We start from the raw sequence: 20,941 nt of genomic DNA, 5'->3' as shown, positions 1-20,941 counted from the left end.
ACACAGACCATATGGCCCACAAGACTAAAGTACTGTCTGGTCCTTTAAGAAAGACATTTTCTGACTTCCCATCAATGTGGTTAAAAGTTACTTTGCTTTGCTTTGCTTTTTAAAAATTTATTTTCAAAATGCAGTTATTTGATTCTGTGGTGATTATAGATCAAGAATTTATAATTTCTTTCTGCATATGACTGTGTATATATATATATATATGCACGTTGAATATGATACTCAAAATGGATTTGTTTTTTGATATCATGAAAAATATTCTATTGACATCTTTCACAAATAAGATTTGATGAAAGGATTTATTATACCTATAAGTGGGTTTCATTTTAAACCATATACATTTCTAAAATAATAGATTTTGATGTATGTGTATTAGGTTCCCTGATAGTTTTTTGGTTTTTTTAGCAAAGTGGTTTCTAAGGAGCTGTTAAATTGATTTACAGAAAATTGCTTAAATTACTGACGTCCTTTTAACCAGTTAGATATTTTGGGGTTTAACATTTCAGCTGATTAGAGCTGTTGAACTTGTTTGGATCTAATTTAGGCTATAAAATATTTAAGAAATGTGCTCTGTAACAGTACAACCAAAGAAAATGCCCCAAATTATTTATGTACATTTATACTTAATAGAAACTAATTATACATTACAGCATCTTTCTAAAAAATATTTACATTTAATGGTTTTCCTTTTTAAATATTTTTAATATTTGCTACTTGTGTACTCAGTACATATTTCATATTTAAGTGTGTTTATTGTTTTATATGTAGATCACTAGTTTTTCTTTGTGATATTAATTCATTTGCCTAAAACATAGTAATAGATCAAAATTCAGTTTACACAGATGTGGAAGGAGTATCAGAGATTAACTCAGGTCTGATTTTGTTAAATGATTGCATTCTTTGTTATGCTGGATTATTTTCATGAGCTCTGCCTCTTTTTAAAGCAGAAATTAAGAAGAAATGTGAACTTGTTAGAGAAGCTTGTTATGCAGGAGACATTGTCATGTTTAGTGGTCAACCTATACCCAGGAAATGAGGGATATTCTCTGATGCTCAGGGGAAAAAATGGATCAGGTAAGAACTTCCTGAGGGCAGCAGCCACGAAAATCCCTCTGCTAGGTGGGATGTGCTGTCTTTTAGAAGTAGCTTCTTAACCTGCTAAATGATCTGTCCTTCCGATCGGTGATGACTTGATAAAAGAAGACTTTGATTCCAAATTGTTCTCTTTATGATGTTTTGTTAGAATATTAGAAGTTACCTCTAGTGTGATTAGCCTTCTGGAATTTGAGAAGTATTCTGACTGACATCTTTGAAGTTAAATTATAAAAGACATAATTTTTAAATACTTGTCAAAATTTCCTTTCGTTCTGTTGCTATTTATGTATTTAAGATAGCACCAGGTGTTTTAAGGTATGTTTTTCTTCTGTGCTTTGAATATACTTTGAGTCTGAAGCTTTCAAAGTTAAGCAGATTCACGGCCTTTTGAATAGATTTCAACATTTTATTCCTATTAATGTGAATATGAAAATAGAGTTTTAAAATATAAATACTCTTAGATTTCACTAAAGAGGCATTTAAATTTTGATACAGTGATGAAACTATGAGTTCTACAAGGAACTTACCTAGTTAAGAATTTTTTCTTGTGTTGGTTGTTAATTATATAACACCAAGAGAATTTTGGTCTGTAAGTAGTCATTTTTCAGAGTGATACCAGATTATCCCTCTGACTTCCAAATTAGATTAAGCAATCTTCAAGGAACTTTTTAGTTAACAGATGTTGGAATTTTATCATATTCTGATTACTATACTGCTGGCAGTGATTTGTACTATGATTGTTGTGCCAGACGTTTTCCATAGTATGTTAGGTATTTTCTCCTTTCTGCTCTAAAACTGTATACAGTTTATCAAGTTTTTTAGCAATATATAAGGTGATTTATTTTTAAGACTTAAATAAAGAAGGACTTTAGGAGAGCTTTTGGCTTTATTCTCTTTATTGTTTATCAGAAGTTACTTAAATTATTACCTAGGCTTTTTGGTGAGGCTGATCACTTTCTGAAACTTTATGTTTTAAAATTAAGATTCTGAGACCATTCGACTGCCTTATGAAGAAGGGGAATTACTTGAATACTTGGATGCAGAAGAATTACCTCCTATTTTGGTTGATCTCCTAGAAAAATCTCAGGTACAAAATTTTTCTCTTTAAAATGTCCTTAGATTTGCTAGATACATGTTGTTTTGTGATGAAGGGTATTTAGTTGTATTCTCACTAGTGCATGGAACATGAAATGAGACATTGTACATAGCTATGTGAAAATTGGTTTATTGTGGGATATTTATCCTTTAGGCTCTACTGAAATGTTTAGATTTAGTTGATTCTTCTAAACTTGCTATAACAATTAACTCATCCACTGGAAATCTCCTTATAGCTACAATCAAGAAATTATGGAAGAAACTGCTTACTTTCTTGGCTCTCCAGCCATACTATTGTAGTTTACTGAGGAAAAAGAAGCCATCAGATGGGAACTCCCATTTCCTCCCAGCATCCCTACATCTCTGTCCACACTTTCTGCCTGCCTTCCTGTTAAAATGGATGAAATAAGCTGTTCCTAAGGCATCTTCTCCACTTTATGTTCTGGATCCTTCTCCTGGTCTTGCAGCTTTAACCTTCCTCTCTTCTATTATCTATTTTCCTCTCTCTAGTAGGTAAAGAATATAAGCATATTGTACCATCTCTCAACTTCTAAGAAAATCCTTTCCTGTTCTCACCTTAATTGGTCTCTTAGCAAAGTTCAGTGTAAATAACTACTTCCTCCTTGAAACACCCTTCTTTTGGCTTCTGAGACATCACCTTTCTGGTTTTTCTCTTCCCTCTAGTCTTTCAGTCTTTTTTGCTGTCATCTCTGTTCCCCCATAAATACGTTCAGGGTTCAGTCCTAGGGATTCTGTTCTTTAGTAACACCCTCTCCCTGGATGATTTCAAACAGCTTAATGAGTTTTTAAAAATGACAGTTAATCCCTTGCTTATCTCTATCACAATGACCATCCCACCAAGCTCCAAATATACATATTTACTGGGATGTAGATTAGGTTCTTCAGACTTACCGTGACAAAACAGAGCTTTTTATTTTTACCTCCCAAACCGGTTCTATTACCAGTCTTTCCAATCTGACAGATAACTATACTCTCACCTTTCACATTCAGTCCACCAGCAAATGTCAGTTGTACCTTCAAAATATATGGTCTTGACCTTCTATAGTTACCTTCCTGAACTTCCTGTTTTCATTCTAGAACCCTAGAAATCAGTTTTCCACAGACAACCAGATTAAGCTTGCAAAACAAAAACAGAAAACAACAACAACACAGTTCCCTGTTTGAAGTTCTCCAGTGTCCTCACACCTGCCTTTCTGTGTGTCTTCACCTCCTGGTTCTCATCCCCACTCACTACACTCCAGCCGTCCGTGACTTCTTTCCATATTAAAACACACCAAGCTTATACCTGTCTTATTCATCTGCTCTTCTGTCTGCTCTTGTGCTCATCTGTCCCAGACGTCTGGCCCTTTATTGTGATTCAGGTCTCCGCCGAAAATTACTCCCTCAGAGAGTTCTGTCTGAGCACACAGTCTAAATTAAGCCCCTCCCTGTTTTATTTCCTCTGTAGCATTCACTGTCTCAAGCTACATTGTTTATTTGTTTACATGTTTACTGCCTGTCTTACCACACTGAGAGCAAGTATCTCACCACTTTTATCTATGAAGCTTCTTGGATAGTGCGTGACACACAGTTCACATTGTCGTGGCTCAGTAAATGTTGGTTAAAAAGCATGAGCATAATAATGATTGACAACATGGAGGTCACAGTACCCACTAAAAGTTCTGAATGGTGAAAACACACAATACCATAAGCGACTGTGGCAAGTGATAATTAGCAAGACTTGAGTGACAGAGATTCTTACCTTTGGACTTAGAAAAAGGACAAAAAAACAGTATCATTAACAGAGATTATTATTTGAATTAATGTCAGCTTTCTTCCTCTTATTAGTAAAGCCTATCTTCTGGAAATTTTAGCAGAGCAAATATAGCAGTTGTATCTATAAGCTGAAACTCTGGCATGGTTATTGACAATTTATAGTAATGACAGGGTTAGCAGAGTACACCAGTGAGCCAGTGAGTGTCAAGAAGAAAAGCAGGGACTTCCGTCCTGGCGGTCCAGTGGTTGAGACTCCATACTCCCAGTGCAGGGGACGCGGGTTCGATCTCTGGTCAGGGAACTAAGATCCCGCAAGCCTCATGGCACAGCCAAAAAAAAAAAAAAGAACAGCGATACCAGTGATCTGTAACATTAACAGTATACAAATGCCAGATGCCATTCTATTACTAGCAAACAGTTAAACAGTGTTAAACTGCTTCTTGAGTCGTGATGAACATAAACAGGTGCTTTTAAAGGGTTTATATGGTGGTAAATCCACCAAGGAGTTCCATTTAAGAGTATGTGAGTGGTCAGAAACATTACATAAGAATGTAAAGAACCTGAAACATTCAATATAAACCCACTTATTTAGGCTTTTGAAAAATGACATCTACTTATATATTTTCACTCAAAACAGGTTAATATTTTTCACTGTGGATGTGTCATAGCAGAAATACGTGACTACAGGCAGTCCAGTAACATGAAATCTGGTTACCAAAGTAGGCACATTCTCTTACGTCCAACAATGCAGGTAAGGAATGTTTAATTAAGAAGTATTATTTCAGATTTTATTTGGAGTTTTACTTACTAAATGTCTTCATATGTTTGTATGCCTATACATTAATGTGTTTTTTTAACTTTTATTTCTTCTAGACTTTAATCTGTGATGTACATTCAATAACAAGTGATAACCATAAATGGACGCAGGTTAGTTCTGTTTTTTAATCCCAAACAGTAATATATAGGATGAAACAATATTTACTAAGTTAAGCAAAAGATATTTTCTGCTCATAATTCTATCTATGAGTAAAGTTTGGGATTGATTTATGAGCTTTAGAAGTTAAGGGTCTCTACAAAGATGCAGTAATCCCTCAAGGAACTAACACAGTTCAGTCCCAGTTGCTTTTAGGGCATAGTATAATAGGGTGAGTCTGACCTCACCCAATGTGAAACATAGTTTTGTATCCCCTCTCAAACAGAATGTCTTGTTGTGGATACAAATAGATGCTGATTTTCTGTCATCTAGGATTCTAAAGCAGACCTAGCTCGTCTTGTCTTTTTTGCCATCCATACTGGTTGTAGTCCTAGGGGACGTCTCTTACCTGGAGAATAGCCAGTTAGTCCTCCAGTGCTGGCTCAGTATATATGAGGTGCCCACTCACAAGAGTGTTCACTTATTTCTCTGTCACTATAAAGACGATAGTTAAAGTAAAATATCAATAATGAGAATTATTCTAGCTGTGAAATATTATAAAATAAGATTCAGTTCATCAGTAACTATCAAGTGTTGTAGTTTGGGCTGTAATCTTTTTGTTTACAAGAAGGTTAAAAGCTATTAAAAGAATATTCAAAAACAAACTCACTGGTCATCATTGGAGGTTCTTAGGGCATTGATTTCTTACTCTGAAGATTGGTAAATAATGGGAGAGACCAAAGCCTTTATTCTGCCTTTTCAAGGAAAATCCGTAAGAAAAATTTCAGCTAACAAGTGTAAAAGAAATGATAGACTTTTTTAAATGTCATCAACTTGGAAGTCTTAATGAATCTAGATGGCTGTATTTCTTAGATGTGAAAAACCTGTAGTCTGACTAAACCATCTGGTGTAAAAGTGGGACAGTCAATCCTTGTGTGCCTCCTTGCGTGGCGCACGAGAAAGTATACAGTAGTACTGTTGAAGAGCTCTCGTTTAAAAAATAGAACCTTAATTTAAATCAAGCCTCTACATCTAACCAACAGTTTAAAAGTAATTTATGGAGTAAGAGAAACCATTAAATGACATGGATGAGGAAGCAACCAGCCAGACCCAGTTAAATGATACCCTGAGGAAGCAGTTGCTCAAATCCCAGCAAATCAGTTGCATGAGAAAAGAAAAAAAGATGGGGGAAGAGGTGATCGTTACAGAATTTTTTTAAAAAAATGTTTGAGAGATAAAAACCGAATACAATGTGTAGGCCTTGTTTGAGTTCAAATTCAAACAAACCAACTAAGAATACGCTTTTGAGATAATGGGAATTTATCTAGACTGGATATTAGAGGTCCTTAGCAGTTAGCAGTGCGTCCTGAAGGATTTTTCAGATGAAATAATACAACATTGAAAATGTATTTAAAATTACTCCAGGAAAAGAAAGAAAAACAGAAAAAAAGTTAGGGGCGGTTGTTAAATAAAATTGGGTGTTGGTACGTGGGTGTCATTATATTTCTGTTTTGTGTATTTTTGAAAATTTCCATAATAAGTTGAATAGACCTAGCGAAAGAAGCGATGTTTCTTTTTTTTTTTTTTTTTTTTTTCTTTTTTGCGGTACGCGGGCCTCTCACTGTTGTGGCCTCTCCCGTTGCGGAGCACAGGCTCCGGACGTGCAGGCTCAGCGGCCATGGCTCACGGGCCCAGCCGCTCCATGGCATGTGGGATCTTCCCAGACCGGGGCACGAACCTGTGTCCCCTGCATCGGTAGGCGGACTCTCAACCACTGCGCCACCAGGGAAGCCCGCAATATTTCTTTTTTGAAAAAATTTTTAGTCAGCAGTAATTAATTGATTCACTTGACTTTTTAAAAATTTAGTTAATAGCCATTAAAATATTTCAGAGTTTAAGCAAAAAACAAATAGAAAAAATAGGATTCAGTAAAGTAAGTTAAATGATACTGGTAAAAAGCCTATATAAACTGTGGAATTGGTGTATATAGTTTATACAGTATTAGCAGAGTCATTTTTATTCTTGTAATGAAGTTAAGCTGAGTATACAATGGGACTGTTATCTCAGTTAGTGAAAGGGCTGTCATCTCTCTTGGTCCTGTAAGCTTTGTGGGGACAGAGGATTTTATCTGTTTGCTTCATAATCCACCCCCCCCCCCCCCCGCCTAGAACAGTGTCTTACACATTGTAGGTGCTTAGTAAATACTTGTTGGGCTAATGGATAGGCATTCTTAAAATTTGACCATTTTGTACCAATTACTGAATTTCCATTAGTAGTTTCATTATGCTGTCAGGTTTCTAAAGTTTACACACTTAGGTTGGAACTTGAAATACTGTATTTTACTGTACTCCTTAGCAGAAATATTCCAAGGAATATCTCTAGATTAAGTGATATGTATGATTTAAAAATCTTAAATCTGGTATTGATATATGCTCTTACATATTTCAGGAAGACAAACTTTTGCTTGAGAGCCAACTGATTCTAGCTACAGCTGAACCACTGTGTCTTGATCCTTCTATAGCTGTAACCTGCACTGCAAACAGGCTGCTCTATAACAAGCAGAAGATGAACACGCGCCCAATGAAACGGTAATTACCTTTGTGGAAGGATAAACCAAAAGAGAACTAGAGCAGTAGCTCTAAATTTTGCCATTTATGGTATCTTTTCCCTTTAAAGAATAAATGTGCTCTGGTTTTTTTTTTTTTTTAATATTTATTTGTTTATTTGTGCTGGGTCTTAGCTGCGGCTCGCCGGCTCCTTGGTTGCCACTCACCAGCTGCTTAGTTGCAACACGCGGGCTCCTTAGTTGTGGCATGCGAACTTTTGGTTGCAGCATGCATGTGGGATCTAGTTTCCTGGCCAGGGATCAAACCCGGGCCCCCTGCATTGGGAGTGTGGAGTCTTAACCACTGTGCCACCAGGGAAATCCTTGATTTTTTAAAATTGGATTTTTAATTGTCTTTAATACTTTTATTGTGTAAGAATTAGGATTTTTTTTAACACGTACTCTGCTTTATATTGAAGTGATGCATTTTCTGCATTCTTTTGAAGAACAAACTACCTATAAATTCAGAGTTTGTTCACCAAAAAGATAGAAATTCTGAGAAGAGACAGGTATGAGCAGAAAGAATAATTTATCACTTCCTAACACCAGTTTAATTTTTGTTAACATTACCTTTAACGATACAATTTGTAATTTCTTTTAGAGATCTGGGAAAATGATCACATTTTGAGAAGTCAGTTTCTAACTAAATGCCTTTTTATAACATGGTAATTTGTCTTAGAATGTTTTAGCTATCTCTTCTAGTTAATAAAGTAAAAGAATGCATATTAATTTGGTCTGCAGTTATAGTAGGCTCATCATTAAGTTATCTTTGCATAATTGTTTGAGTTGCCCACTTTGGATCTTCTTCAAGTTTGAAGGGGCTGAAATAACCTACCCATTTTCTAAATTCCCTGCTTTACTGTGGAAATAATATATTCTGGGGAAAAGGTACAGCTTTGGAAATAGTGAAGTAAGTCCAAATTGTATCCATTAGCAGTCCTATAAAGTCTCCTAGTATCTCTGTCCACATCTCTCCACGCCCACTGCCAGTGCCTTAAGCCAAGCCACCATCATCTTCATCTTGACTTCTGCAATAAAATCCTTCCTAACTGGTCTTCCTACTTCACCTTCGCTCGCTTCTGGTCTGTTCGCCATGTAAGCAAACCACAGTAATGTTTTGAAAACCTCAAAGCCAACCACGCCACCACTTGCTTAAATTCCTCTAAAACCATCCCATTGTACTTCACATTCACTCTAAATGCATTATCATTCATCTGCAAGGCCCCTGCCTTGCTCTTTGACCTCATCTCCCATTGTGTGGACCCAGATGCTCTAGTCCTACCTTCATTTTTCTGTTTTAAAAATAAGCCAACTTTGTTCCTGCCTCAGCACCTTTTAAAATTCTCTCTCTCTGCTTCAACTGTTCCTTCCCTGATCTTTTCACAGCTTGTTCCTTCTTGTCATGTCTCAGCTCATGCATCATTTCTTCAGAGTCCTTCCCTGCCCTAATGTTGCCCTCTCTATCACGTATTCACCACAGTACCCTGGTTTTTCTCCTACTGCTGATTGTTATCTGGAATGATCTGACCTGTTTACTTGTATATGTATGTCTTCACTTCTGGACTGTCAGCTCCGTGGTAGCAGGAATTTTGTTAGTCTTGTCCATTTTTATTTCACCAGTGCCTAGAACATTCCTTGGCAAGTGACAGTGTTCTACGGATATTTGTGATTTAATTACACATTTAACACCTACTAATTTAAACCATGTTTATTCTGAGTTTCTTGTATTAGCTTTCTGTAGTTCAATCTCTTAATATTTCAGGTGTTTCAAGAGATATTCCAGGTCCTCGCTGAATCGGCAGCAGGATCTGTCTCATTGTCCACCTCCTCCTCAGCTAAAATTACTTGATTTCTTACAAAAAAGAAAGGAAAGAAAAGCAGGTCAGCATTATGACCTCAAAATTTCTAAAGCAGGAAACGTAAGTATATATTTTTAAATGAAGCTTATTATTCTGCCAAATGCCTTGCCTTATTTTCAGTGTTCAGTGTATTTATTTATACTCTTTTTAATTTTTTAGTGTGTGGATATGTGGAAACGGAGTCCCTGTAATTTGGCCATACCTTCTGAAGTGGATGTAAGTCAGTGCATGAATTGCATGTCCTTTCATGTAAGGTTCCTAAGTTTGACTAATAGTAGCTTAAACTTTGGGAAAACAAAGACTCTTACTACTTCTTTTTTATTTTATTTATTTATTTTATTGAATGAAAGGTTCTTTAAATTTTATAGTACTTTACAGTTTTCAGAAGTTTCACACATATGATTTTATATAATCCCATAATAACCCTTTTTTTCCCCATTACCCCTATATTGCCCCTCTCCCATTCCTTTTCCCCACTGGTAACCACTAGTTCATTCTCTCAATTTGTGCTAAGACTCTTCTTAAGTCAGCTGCTCATTTTCAGCAGCTATTCTGTTTTCACATTAACTTGTCTAAAAATGTAACTCCTTAATACAGGTCTGTGTTTAGAGCAGGAATAATAACCAAAGTATTTCAAAATGTGTAAAAAGATGGTACATATTACATAATATGCATAAAATGACTGATTTTTTTCATAATATTTCATCATAATTTCCTGATAATGCTTCTTTTCTCACTGGCTAAATTTAAAAATTAATAATATTGGAGCAGTAGCCAAGATTAGGAACCTTGGGTGGTATTCTTTGCTGGCCCATGAAACACATGAACTATAAATGAGCAAAGACAGGAAAGAGATCTTTTGATGGGAGGTCCCATATTTCTTTTGTTTCCCCATTTCTCCTATTTTTATTATTCACTCAATTCTTTAGAATTGGTCGGTTATTTTAACAGATGTTTGCTCTGTGCATCCTTCCCAGGCTAGCACATGTATAATTCTTATTACCTTTGATTTTTTAAAAATTGTGAAAAGCATCAGAAGTACACTATATATACAGCTCAGGAGAGTAAGCCACATTATCTTTCAGTAACTTATGCGCCCTTCAAGGAACGTGGCCTGAGAAGAGATGTTTAGTGTAAATACCAAAGTGTGGGATTTAGCTTTGGAGGGCAGTCTGGATATCTAAAGCAGGGCTTCCAAAACCTTAATGTACGTAAGAATCACATGGGTTGCTTGTTAAAATGCAGGTTCCAGTTCAACAAGTCTGGGCTAGGGCCTGAGATCCTGCAATACTGAAAAGCTCCTAGGTTGGTGGCACTGGAGTCCACAGACCATGCCTTGAGTAGCAAAGCCCTAATAAAAAGTTTCTCAGCCTAACTCGATCTGTTGAAGCATCTAGGATACCAGTTAAACATACACACTTAAACCCTCACTTCAGACCTGCTTACTGAATCAGGCCTCCAGGGGAGGGATATGGGAATCTGAATTTTTACCAGATGCCCAAGTGAATCTGTTACTCTTAGAATCATGGTTACCAGGAAGATGAGAACTTTTGGTTCACACAGACTGGTAGGAGATACATGGAATATGTGGTTCAAGTCTGACTAGAAAATGGAAAAGATTTACAAAAATTTTTACCAGTTCTAATATAACTTCCCTAGTCTCTTCCTAGTTTTGTCCACACTGTTACATGACAATTCCTGTTCCATTAAAGACCCAGCCAGAGGAAATGATCCAGATCCTGGTCCTAATCACCTCTCTGACATCCCAGTTTTCCTAAAAGTCAAATGTGATATCACCTTATGGAGCATAAAGAAGAGGCACTGTCCAAAACAGCAGCTGTGTTTATTACACTTGTTTAATGGCAAAAGAGATTCTAATTTCATTTTATTTGTAAAACCAGTTGGTCTAATTGAATAATCAGGAGAATTTTAAACTACTTAAGCATAAGTAGTTGGTGTTATTAGCGATTCAAGAATTCTTGTGCTAAAAACTATAGTAACGGAAAGTGGGGTCCAGCTGCTCACCACTTAAAAGCCAGTAAAGAGGCCAGGTTGGTGGAAAGGAAAGTTTGCTTTATTTTGGATGCCAGCAGCTGTGGGGGAGAGCAGGCGCCTGTCCAAAGACCGACTACCCCTCCTGACAATCAGGGAGCAAGAGTTTCTGTACACGGAGGGAGGGGGCTACATGCAGAAACAGTACAGTCAGCTCTGACAGTCGTCTTGAAATTGGTCATCAGTGGTCTGACCAGCATCATCTCGATTGTTTCAAGGACAGTTAATCTTCACTTCTAGGGTCAGTTTGTGCCCATTTCTTTGAGGCTAGTTCTCGGAATCGTGGCAACTTATGTTATGGCTACAGCCTGGTCATCATGTAGTTGACTTCTTCCACCTGGTGGGGTTACAGTATCTACAAGACAGCTCACAGGATAGGGCTCGGAGTATTATCTATAGCCCTTGAGGAGGAACTAACGGGCCTTGACTTTGCTCCATGACTAAACTATTATTATTTGGTCTCCTTGACTGTTTTCCTTTGTTTCTGCATTTTCTCACTTCTCTGATTAAACTTATTCTTTGACTAAAGTTTTTCCACAGACAAAAGCAGGGGGACGGGGCGGGGGTCGGGTTGGGGAAGGGTCCTGCCCCGTTTCAGTGTATTGTATTAAGTCACTTAGGTTTTTCTCTTTGGTCATAATACTGATTTCATTATATCTGATGTCTCTTGATTTGATTGCTTAGGTGGAAAAATATGCCAAAGTGGAAAAATCTATCAAATCTGATGACTCACAACCAACAGTCTGGCCAGCCCATGTAAGTAACCGTTGCAGTCTCCATTTCTAATGATGCAGTTTCTAATCTGGGATCTGAATTTATTAGACATATAAAGTACAGTAGCCTTTATTTTGGGATCTTCTTTTCTTTGTTTTTAAGAACTTTCTGGGAGTTTAGTGAATTAAAAAAAGGAACAACGGTTTAGTTTTGATTTTCATAAAATATGGTTTCCATTCTAGGGACAATTTTAAGGCATAACTGCATTTTTACTTTTGTTTTGGTCCCCTATTGGTAGTTCTGATTTGTTTTCTGTTTCAAATTAATAATTAGTAAGTTATTCTAAGGATATCTTTAAAGAGAAATGTTTTGTGTATGTCTCTCTAATTGCAGTGACTTCTTAAAGGCATATTTAATTTTGTGGCATAATTAATAGGCATAATTAATTATGTGAATCTAGGAGTGAAATGAGAGTTTGTTTTTTTTTTAATTTCTTTTTGGCTGTGTTGGGTCTTAGTTGGCGACACGCGGGATCTTCGTTGTGGCATGAAGGATCTTTTCGTTGCAGCATACGGGCTTCTCTCTAGTTGCGGCATGCGGGTTTTCTCGCTCTAGTTGTGGTGCGTGGGTTCTGTAGTTAGGGCACGTGGGATCTGTAGTTTGCAACATGTGGGCTCAGTAGTTGTGGTGCGTGGGCTTAGTTGCCCTGTGACATGTAGGATCTTAGCTCCCCAACCAGGGATCAAACCCACATTCCCTGAATTGGAAGGCGGATTCTTTACCACAGGACCACCAGGGAAGTCCCATGAGAGATACTTGGTACGTGCAATAGCAAAAAGACTAATGACAAATAGAAACAGGTTTGCTTTTGAAAGTTTTATCCTTTTAGTATTTAATATTTGCATTCATATGTTCAGTATATGAAATTCTGACATTCACTAGGGCTTCGTTAACTAAATATCCCATTGAAACTCTTGTTCCCAAAGTACCATGTTGAAAAAAGAATCCTGGGCTTCTTTCCCTTAGGCTTTTTTCTCTAAGGACTATGTTCTGTGTGTCTTTTTATTGCAAGATGTAAATTAGTGTGTCATTTACTCCTGATTTGTGTTAATTCTGACTATGTATTTACCGGAGAAGGTATTTATTTGGGATGCTCGGTCTTTTTCAGGATGTAAAAGATGACTATATATTTGAATGTGAAGCTGGTAATCCATATCAGAAAACAAAGCTGACCATTTTGCAGTCACTTGGTGATCCACTTTACTATGGTAAAATACAGCCATGTAAAGAAGATGAAGAGAGTGACAGTCAGATGTCTCCATCCCAGTGAGTTCTGTTAAATACAGGCAGTTGACAAAATAAGTCATCAGAATGTATTTAGCAACTACTGATGAACTATTAATGAATAAAAGTTTCCCTGTTTTGTTAGTTAAATACTCCAGTTAGATTTGGCAGCAGACCTAAGTAAACTTAAATTGTAGTTACCATGCTGTCCAAGAGTTCTTTGAAATAATAATTTCTTTAAAAAACACAAACAAAAACAAAAAAACCTGTGCTATAAATTATTCTTATATTTGCTTTGAAAGATATGCCCGTGATATCCCTCTTGGTATATTTATGTGTTGCCACTTACGACTTTAACCTCTCTGTGAGCATGAAGTGCTTCCGGGCAATAGTTTGTTTAAATGGGAAGCAAGTTTACTGTAAATTAAATGTAAAAGCTGTTAAAAATGCTTGATATTTCAGCACTGCCTGTAAGGACACAGACTCAGTGCTTAATGTAGTTACTGGCTCTAGAAATACATATATAGTTGTCCCTTGGTATCCACAGAGGATTGATTCCAGGACCCCCTTGGATACCAAAATCTGCAGATGCTCAAGTCTCTTATATCAAAATGGTGTAGTGTTTGCAACCTCTGTACATCCCTCCCATGTACTTTATCTGGGTTACTTACAATACCTAATACAGTGTAAATGCTATGTAAATAAGTAATAAATACAATTTAAATGTTACGTAAATAGTTGCCAGCCCGTGGCAAATTCAAGTTTTGCTTTTTGGAACTTTTCTGGAATATTTTCCCCCCAAGTATTTTCATTCCATGGTGGTTGAATCTGGGGATGCAGAATCTGCAGATATAGAGCGCCAACGGAAGTTGATATTCCTAAGCTTATGGGCTACATGTATTTACTACAAGGTACCCGTATTTAGTTTTGTTTTCCTTGTTCCTTTTATTATTAGTTCTGCTTTTTAATCAAGTCGATGCTGTTTTGAAAAGAAGGAAAAATAAAGAGAACCTCAGCAGAAAAAAGCAGGGGCCAGCTCTATGTTAAATCCTTACAAAATACTAATTGAAACCATGGCAGAAAAATGGATTTTAAAGAGTAATCTCACCAATACCGAAGTAAAAGTCAATGGGAGAAAACAGCAGTCAGGGAATCAATCCTCAGCTAATTTTTTCACATTAGCAGTTTTTATTTTTGTATGCTAAGTAGAAAAATCAGGTATTTCGATTAGCTATATTTTGTAGTCCTCCCTTTAAAGATACACATTGGTCATTTTAAATAGTTCTTAACTTTTCTCAAACACAAGGGCATATGTTCTCTCATTAAAAAAAAAAATTGTTCAAAAAGCCAACTGATTAGATTTGACAAGAAGAGAATTGAATTTTTTGCCTTTTACATCAGGACGTTGCTGCAGAAATGCTGCATTGTTTATTACCTTCTAGTCCTTCTCCCATATTCATAAATTACTTGATTTAGTAGCTATGAAGTCAAAGTTTGAGCTGCATTAACCAAGTTTTTCTTTTTTTACATTTTATATTTCAGCTTCTCCACAGATGATCATTCAAATTGGTAATTAAAAAATAAACAAACTCACTATTTTAATACGTTAAGAAATCATATAAATGTCAAACTCTTTTAAGACTTGATAAAGACTTTTTATTTAAATTGATGATAAACCATCTTCCTCGTCTAAAATATATTCTAAGGGCCTGCTATATAGACATTAATAATGTCTTCCAAAATCAAAGGTTAAAGTGAGAGGAAGGCCAAAGGCTTTGTACACGGTAGTTCAGTGAATATTGTCAGGGTGTATAGCACTTGGTAACTTTCAGCCCAGATTTTGTTTTGAAACATAGGTTTTCTGCCAAAGTAAATCTCCTTTAAATTAGATCAGCCAACTTATTCACAGAATTATTTTGTAATGCATGCAGAGCTTGGTCATTGCTTCCTATTTTTTAATGTATTTTAAAATTTTTGTTTTCATGATACCTTGGTAGATTTTAATTCAGTTTATAAAATTACTGTCACTAAAATATGGAAGTCTTCAAAAGTAATCTCAGGGCTCCTTAAAACAAGTCTATCTAATACTTTTCTCTTCTTTTTTTAAAAACAATTTAGGTTCATTATTGGATCAAAGACTGATGCTGAGAGGTAAAAATATTTGCATCTTTATTTGTGATCTGGATGGATACGATAAACTTCACTCTTGTAGGGTAGAGACTACTCCATTCGAAGTTAAAGCTTTGATTTTAATTATGCCTAGGTATTACTAGGATTTTTAAATAGAATTAGGAAAATAACAACTAAAAGGATAATGTTTAAAATGTAGCTTTATTTTAAATAAGAGAGCTTAGATGTATCTACAGTAGCTAAGGAAAATGATTTCTAGGTAATAGTTTAATCAGAATATAAGGGAGAGTCAATGGGTAGTTCTTTTGGCTACTTATTGGTGAAATAATCCCTGTAATTTCTGTATTAGAGACAAGATACTGCAAGTTATCTTTAGATTGTTAATTAGCAAAATGTTTTCAGCACTAGCTTGTTATTGAAAATATTAGAAGAATGTGCTTTTATCAAAGATAAATTGTCTAATTTTAATTTTTATGTTATTTTTGATAGAACTTGTTTCATTAACAGTTACTATTTATTTCCTATGTAGTAAATTTATGTTTAAAATAGTTAGCTAATCATTACTTGTTTTCCCCCTAATATTTCAGAGTAGTCAGTCAGTACCAGGAACTGGTCCAGAACGAAGCCAAATGTCCAGTGAAGATGTCGCATAGCTCCAGTGGCTCAGCGAGCTTGAGTCAGCCTTCTCCAGGGAAGGAAACAGAAGTGTGTTTGCTTAGCTTTTTTTGCGCTGTTACTTTTTTCTGCCTAATTGTTCTCAAGGAATCTGAGAAATGTTAAGGACTGTTTTATGAGGGATAGGGGTATTGTTTAGTTTTGTTTTTACTTTTGATCTTCTTTTTATTACTTAACTTTTTATGATGGAAACTTTCAAATGTACACAGAGGTAGAGCAAAAAGTGTAATGAACATCTGTGTATACTGATCACCCACCTGGCGTCAACAGTTACTGTTTTTCTGGAGACGATTTAAGGGTGAAGCTTTGCTGTCATCTGACTCTGCTCTTCTCCCTCAAACTTTCTCCCCACCTTATTACTCAGAAATCTTGCCTTCATCCTGTGTATACTGTAAGTTATCTCATGGATCTCCTTATGTGGAATTACATTTTTTTGAAACACCTGTAATACCCAATCTAGAAACATTAAAAGTACATTGCACTTTTTTAAACTGTGTTTTCATCCAGGGGTTATAATAGTGTTACTAATTTGTGAATTTCTGATTTGACCTTAATTTTAATGAGTATGCTTAATGTCACTGTCTTAGCAGCCTGAGACCCTGTCAGTTCAGTCTTCAGTATTGGGGAAGGGAGTAAAACATCGACCTCCACCCATCAAACTTCCCTCAAGCTCAGGAAATAGTTCCTCAGGTATTACATTCCTTAGTTTTTTGTAATCTAGAGTAAGAAACAACAGATGATCATAATCCATTTACTCATATTTTGATTTACTCAGAGTTTTAAATTGTGAATCTAGGAAACAACGTGTATATTTTTCTTCTAGGTAACTATTTTACACCACAGCAGGTCAGCAGCTTTCTTAAATCTCCAACTCCTCCTCCTGCTTCTAAGCCACCAAGTCTTTCTCGGAAGTCATCCATGGATCTCAATCAAGTTAGCATGCTTTCTCCAGCTGCCCTGTCACCTGCCAGTTCATCACAAAGTGAGTCATAACTTAAATTCTTCATTAACTCTTTGTAAGCTTTTGCATTAGTGTTTCTTAAGATGCCTCTTTTTGACCAGTGAAATAGTGAAATCTGAATATACTGTCTACCCAAAATGTATAAATTTTGAGACGCTTCATGCCAATTTCTTGTTGACTGTATGTATTACATGTTTATTGTAATTGTATTTGTTTTTCTGTATTTATGTATGCACCTTGTGTATACCTTTCTTATAGACTTGCAACCTACACATCTCCTGAAAAAAATAATCTGGTAGTTAAATGTGGCAATAAGAGTCCAAATTATTTTTTATTCCAGTGTACCCTTGGGCATTTTACATTTTATGTAAACTATGCAGCTGATATGGAAAAAAAGTCATAAGAGTTGTTGCTGCAGTCTTATCTTTGTAAATGTAAGAAGCCAACTAGTTCCAAGGTGGTGATACAGTAAACTGAAAGCCGATTTTTCAGTAACACTCTTACACTCTTATAAATTGTTATCAGTTACTAAAATGTGGGATGATCATAAAGCACCTGAAGATATTAAAATGTAATTTTTACTACTGAATACTTTTTTTTTTTTTAACATCAAGAAGAGTTATTCAAGAATTCTAGCGTTAGTTTGGGAGAATTTCTTCAAATTAGTAAATATCTGAGATATTTAGGCACCAACTTGCAAAAAAGCATTCCAGTTTTTTAGATTTTTTAATAAATAACTAATGTGTGCTGAAAGTTTTAGTACACTGCACAGTGACAGGGTGGTCTTTGCATTAGATGTAAACATCTTCATCTTGATAGCTCAAAAGGTGTAATTTTTCTGCCTTCTTGTTTTGCACAAAGAAAAATTTATAAATTTCCTGAAAGTCTTATTCACACTTCTTATGTTGTGGGTATGGATTATGTTAATCTACTGCACACAGTTGTTACTTTAAGTAAGGGTTGAGTGACAGCTTCTGGACATTCACATTTCTTTCCTTTCTTTCTGCAGGACATGAAAGCTAAAAAAGAAAACACCTCAAGAGCTTTTGGTTTTATTTTTTTGGTTTTTGTTTTTTGTTTTTGTTTTTTTTAAAGTTGATAAACTGTGCATACTTCATTCACAACAGATTTTCTATACATTCTACATTTAAACAGAAGTACACAGTTACTGTTAAAGATGCAGTATTATCTCTCAAATATTTGCTTTATTACTGTGTTTTGTAAAATTTGTTTGTCAGGATAAACTTGATGTGTTAGGAATTAAATATGTATATCTAGGTGCCAAATATGATTGTTAATCATATGTAATTTATTAAATATGTTCAGAGTTTATCTCAGACTGTTAACAGAAAATAAGCAATATTTCTAAGTGAAGTCCTAAATTAGTGAAATCGTAAATAACAAAAATTAATTTGAAGTCCTTTTAAACTTTATAGGCCAAAGGTAGCATGTAGGAAACTAACTTTTAAATGGGTATTGTGGTAGAATACAAACGTATATTTTTACTGTTACTGTAATAGCACCTCTGATGGGATTTGTAGGTGATATACTGCATCCTTAATTGTAATTGAGTGTAGCAACACTCATGTATCATGTGTAGAAATTAACACTTGCAGTTAACTGCTTTAAAAAAAAACTGGAACAAATTGTCAGTGCTAAATAAGATTCCATTAACCTTATTTTAAAAAGGACTGGCCATTTATAACAAACTAGCAATTTTTATTTTTCTCAATGAGCAGGATCTGGAACTCCTAAGCCATCTACTCCTACACCAACCCCTTCATCGACCCCACACCCTCCTGATGCTCAGAGCTCAACTCCTATTACCCCTTCAGCTACCCCTACTCCCCAAGATTCAGGCTTCACCCCTCAGCCCACTTTGTTAACTCAGTTTGCTCAGCAGCAAAGGTCTCTGAGCCAGGCAATGCCTGTAACGACCATTCCTCTTTCCACCATGGTAACATCTATAACTACAGGAACCACGGCCACCCAAGTCATGGCAAACTCTGCTGGACTTAACTTCATCAATGTAGTGGGCTCTGTTTGGTAAGTTTGCATTGATGCCCTGATTTTTTTTTTTTTTTAAGATACTGTAAGCAATCTAAAGAAATTCTTACTTGTGAAATTAAGAACAAATTGCATATTACTGAAATTGAAAGAAAATAGTTTCTGTGTGGATAGAAGCTATCTCAACAAGTATGTTTTAATTTTAGGTGATCAATCTATTACATGCACTAAGATGATACTACTACACATTGACAGCGGCTTAGATTTTCCTGTTTATCCTCTGTTTTACCATCTTTTAAGCCATTGATTAGGACATTACTCTTCCAAATTATATTTTAAGTATATAGTACTTGATAAATATACAGTACTTGATAAATATATAGTACTTAATTGATAAATAAACTGTACTTAATTTTAGCCAACCTTGCTGTCACTTTCTAGCAAAAAAATGAAACTAAGCCTCCAAATTGACATTTAAGACAGAAATATCTGTGTTTGTTAAGTGGTTTGTTTTTTAATCCAAGGAATTATGTGGCTGATTTTCCCTTTTATAGTGCTAGTTTAATGCTCTGTCTTATTCTCCTGCAGTGGAGCTCAAGCTTTGATGAGTGGTTCAAACCCTATGCTGGGCTGTAACACTGGTGCCATAACTCCTGCAGGAATAAACTTGAGTGGCCTTCTACCCTCAGGAGGTCTGCTACCCAATGCATTGCCCAGTGCAATGCAGGCAGCTTCTCAAGCAGGTCAGAATATTAGAAATAATAACCTCTAATAAAATTAAAGTCCATGCTTATGTAAAAATGCCATTTAACGATATTATTTAAACATTTAACATCCTTATTTTATGAAGTATTATGTCGGAAATATTTCCTTTCAAAAGCTTTAAGAGTTCTGGTATTTGAATTAAAAACCCATCTAACTATGAATTTCTCTGTGAGGAAACTTGGTAAGCCTATAAGTCTCTGCAAATTTTATCTTTACCTTCCAAAGATTATTATAAAAGTAACTTTTATAATTGTCAGTGTAGTCCTGTCCCAGGTAAAGGAAATGTATTTTGAAAACATATGTGAGCAAGAAAAGCAACACAGCATGGCATTTAAAGCCTCAGTTCTGGAGCCAGACTGCCTGATTTGAACCCTGCTTGTGCAGCTTACTCTAACTGTAATCATGACAGAGTTACCTTTGTGCCTCACTTTCTTCATAAATGTGGATGATAATAATACTTTGCCTCATAATTGTGAGGATTGAATGAATAAATACAGATGAGGTGCTTAAACTATGCCTGAGATGTGATAAACATTCAAAAATATTTGCTGTCATCATCATTAGTAGTAGTTTTCTTGCAGTAGTAGTAATAATTATAATTACATATACTGAAAAAGAGTTTTAATAACTTGTGCTTTTTTTTTAAATTTACTAATTATTTGGTTGCATCAGGTCTTAGTTGCAGCAGGCGGGCCCCTTAGTTCTGGCATGCGAACTCTTAGTTGCGGCATGCGTGTGGGATCTAGTTCCCGGACCAGGGATTGAACCCAGGCGCGTAGTCTTAACCACCGCACCACCAGGGAAGTCCTGACTTGTGCCATTTTTAAATGCTCTTTAAGAGAATGTATTATATCTCAGAACAGTTCGATTTCTTACTACTGAGAAAAAATTAACAGGAAAAGTAAACAGCATAGTCAGAAAAACTTATCTGAAACTTTCTATGAGTTAAGAGAAAGAGAATCCAAAGAATATAATTTAAACATGTTAATATATTGCTGTGA

General features: G+C 35.7%; 1 protein-coding gene across 12 annotated transcripts in view; it reads left to right on the top strand.

Annotated features, from left to right (window-relative positions):
- The window catches only part of SUPT20H (SPT20 homolog, SAGA complex component), a gene marked incomplete at its 3' end in the record, with an annotated part of 39,036 nt that overhangs the window by 8,474 nt on the left and 9,621 nt on the right, over positions 1-20,941 (top strand). For 5 of the 12 annotated variants that reach the window (XM_082601964.1, XM_082601965.1, XM_082601969.1 and 2 more), the window contains 16 exons: positions 954-1,083; positions 2,088-2,191; positions 4,613-4,726; positions 4,849-4,902; positions 7,337-7,476; positions 9,256-9,412; positions 9,512-9,568; positions 12,089-12,160; positions 13,287-13,444; positions 14,945-14,971; positions 15,521-15,553; positions 16,120-16,237; positions 16,795-16,897; positions 17,031-17,189; positions 18,908-19,214; positions 19,764-19,918. In XM_082601964.1, the coding sequence (XP_082458090.1) occupies positions 954-1,083; positions 2,088-2,191; positions 4,613-4,726; positions 4,849-4,902; positions 7,337-7,476; positions 9,256-9,412; positions 9,512-9,568; positions 12,089-12,160; positions 13,287-13,444; positions 14,945-14,971; positions 15,521-15,553; positions 16,120-16,237; positions 16,795-16,897; positions 17,031-17,189; positions 18,908-19,214; positions 19,764-19,918 (1,888 nt within the window). Of the gene's footprint in view, positions 1-953; positions 1,084-2,087; positions 2,192-4,612; positions 4,727-4,848; positions 4,903-7,336; positions 7,477-9,255; positions 9,413-9,511; positions 9,569-12,088; positions 12,161-13,286; positions 13,445-14,944; positions 14,972-15,520; positions 15,554-16,119; positions 16,238-16,794; positions 16,898-17,030; positions 17,201-18,907; positions 19,215-19,763; positions 19,919-20,941 lie in introns of those variants that run through there. The other 7 variants (XM_082601966.1, XM_082601971.1, XM_082601967.1 and 4 more) reach the window with 6 other exon arrangements.

The sequence above is a fragment of the Mesoplodon mirus genome, assembly GCF_964341445.2.
Source record: "Mesoplodon mirus genome assembly, chromosome: 17".
NCBI classification, from domain to species: domain Eukaryota; kingdom Metazoa; phylum Chordata; class Mammalia; order Artiodactyla; family Ziphiidae; genus Mesoplodon; species Mesoplodon mirus.
This window is presented reverse-complemented; position numbering and strand designations above follow the sequence as displayed.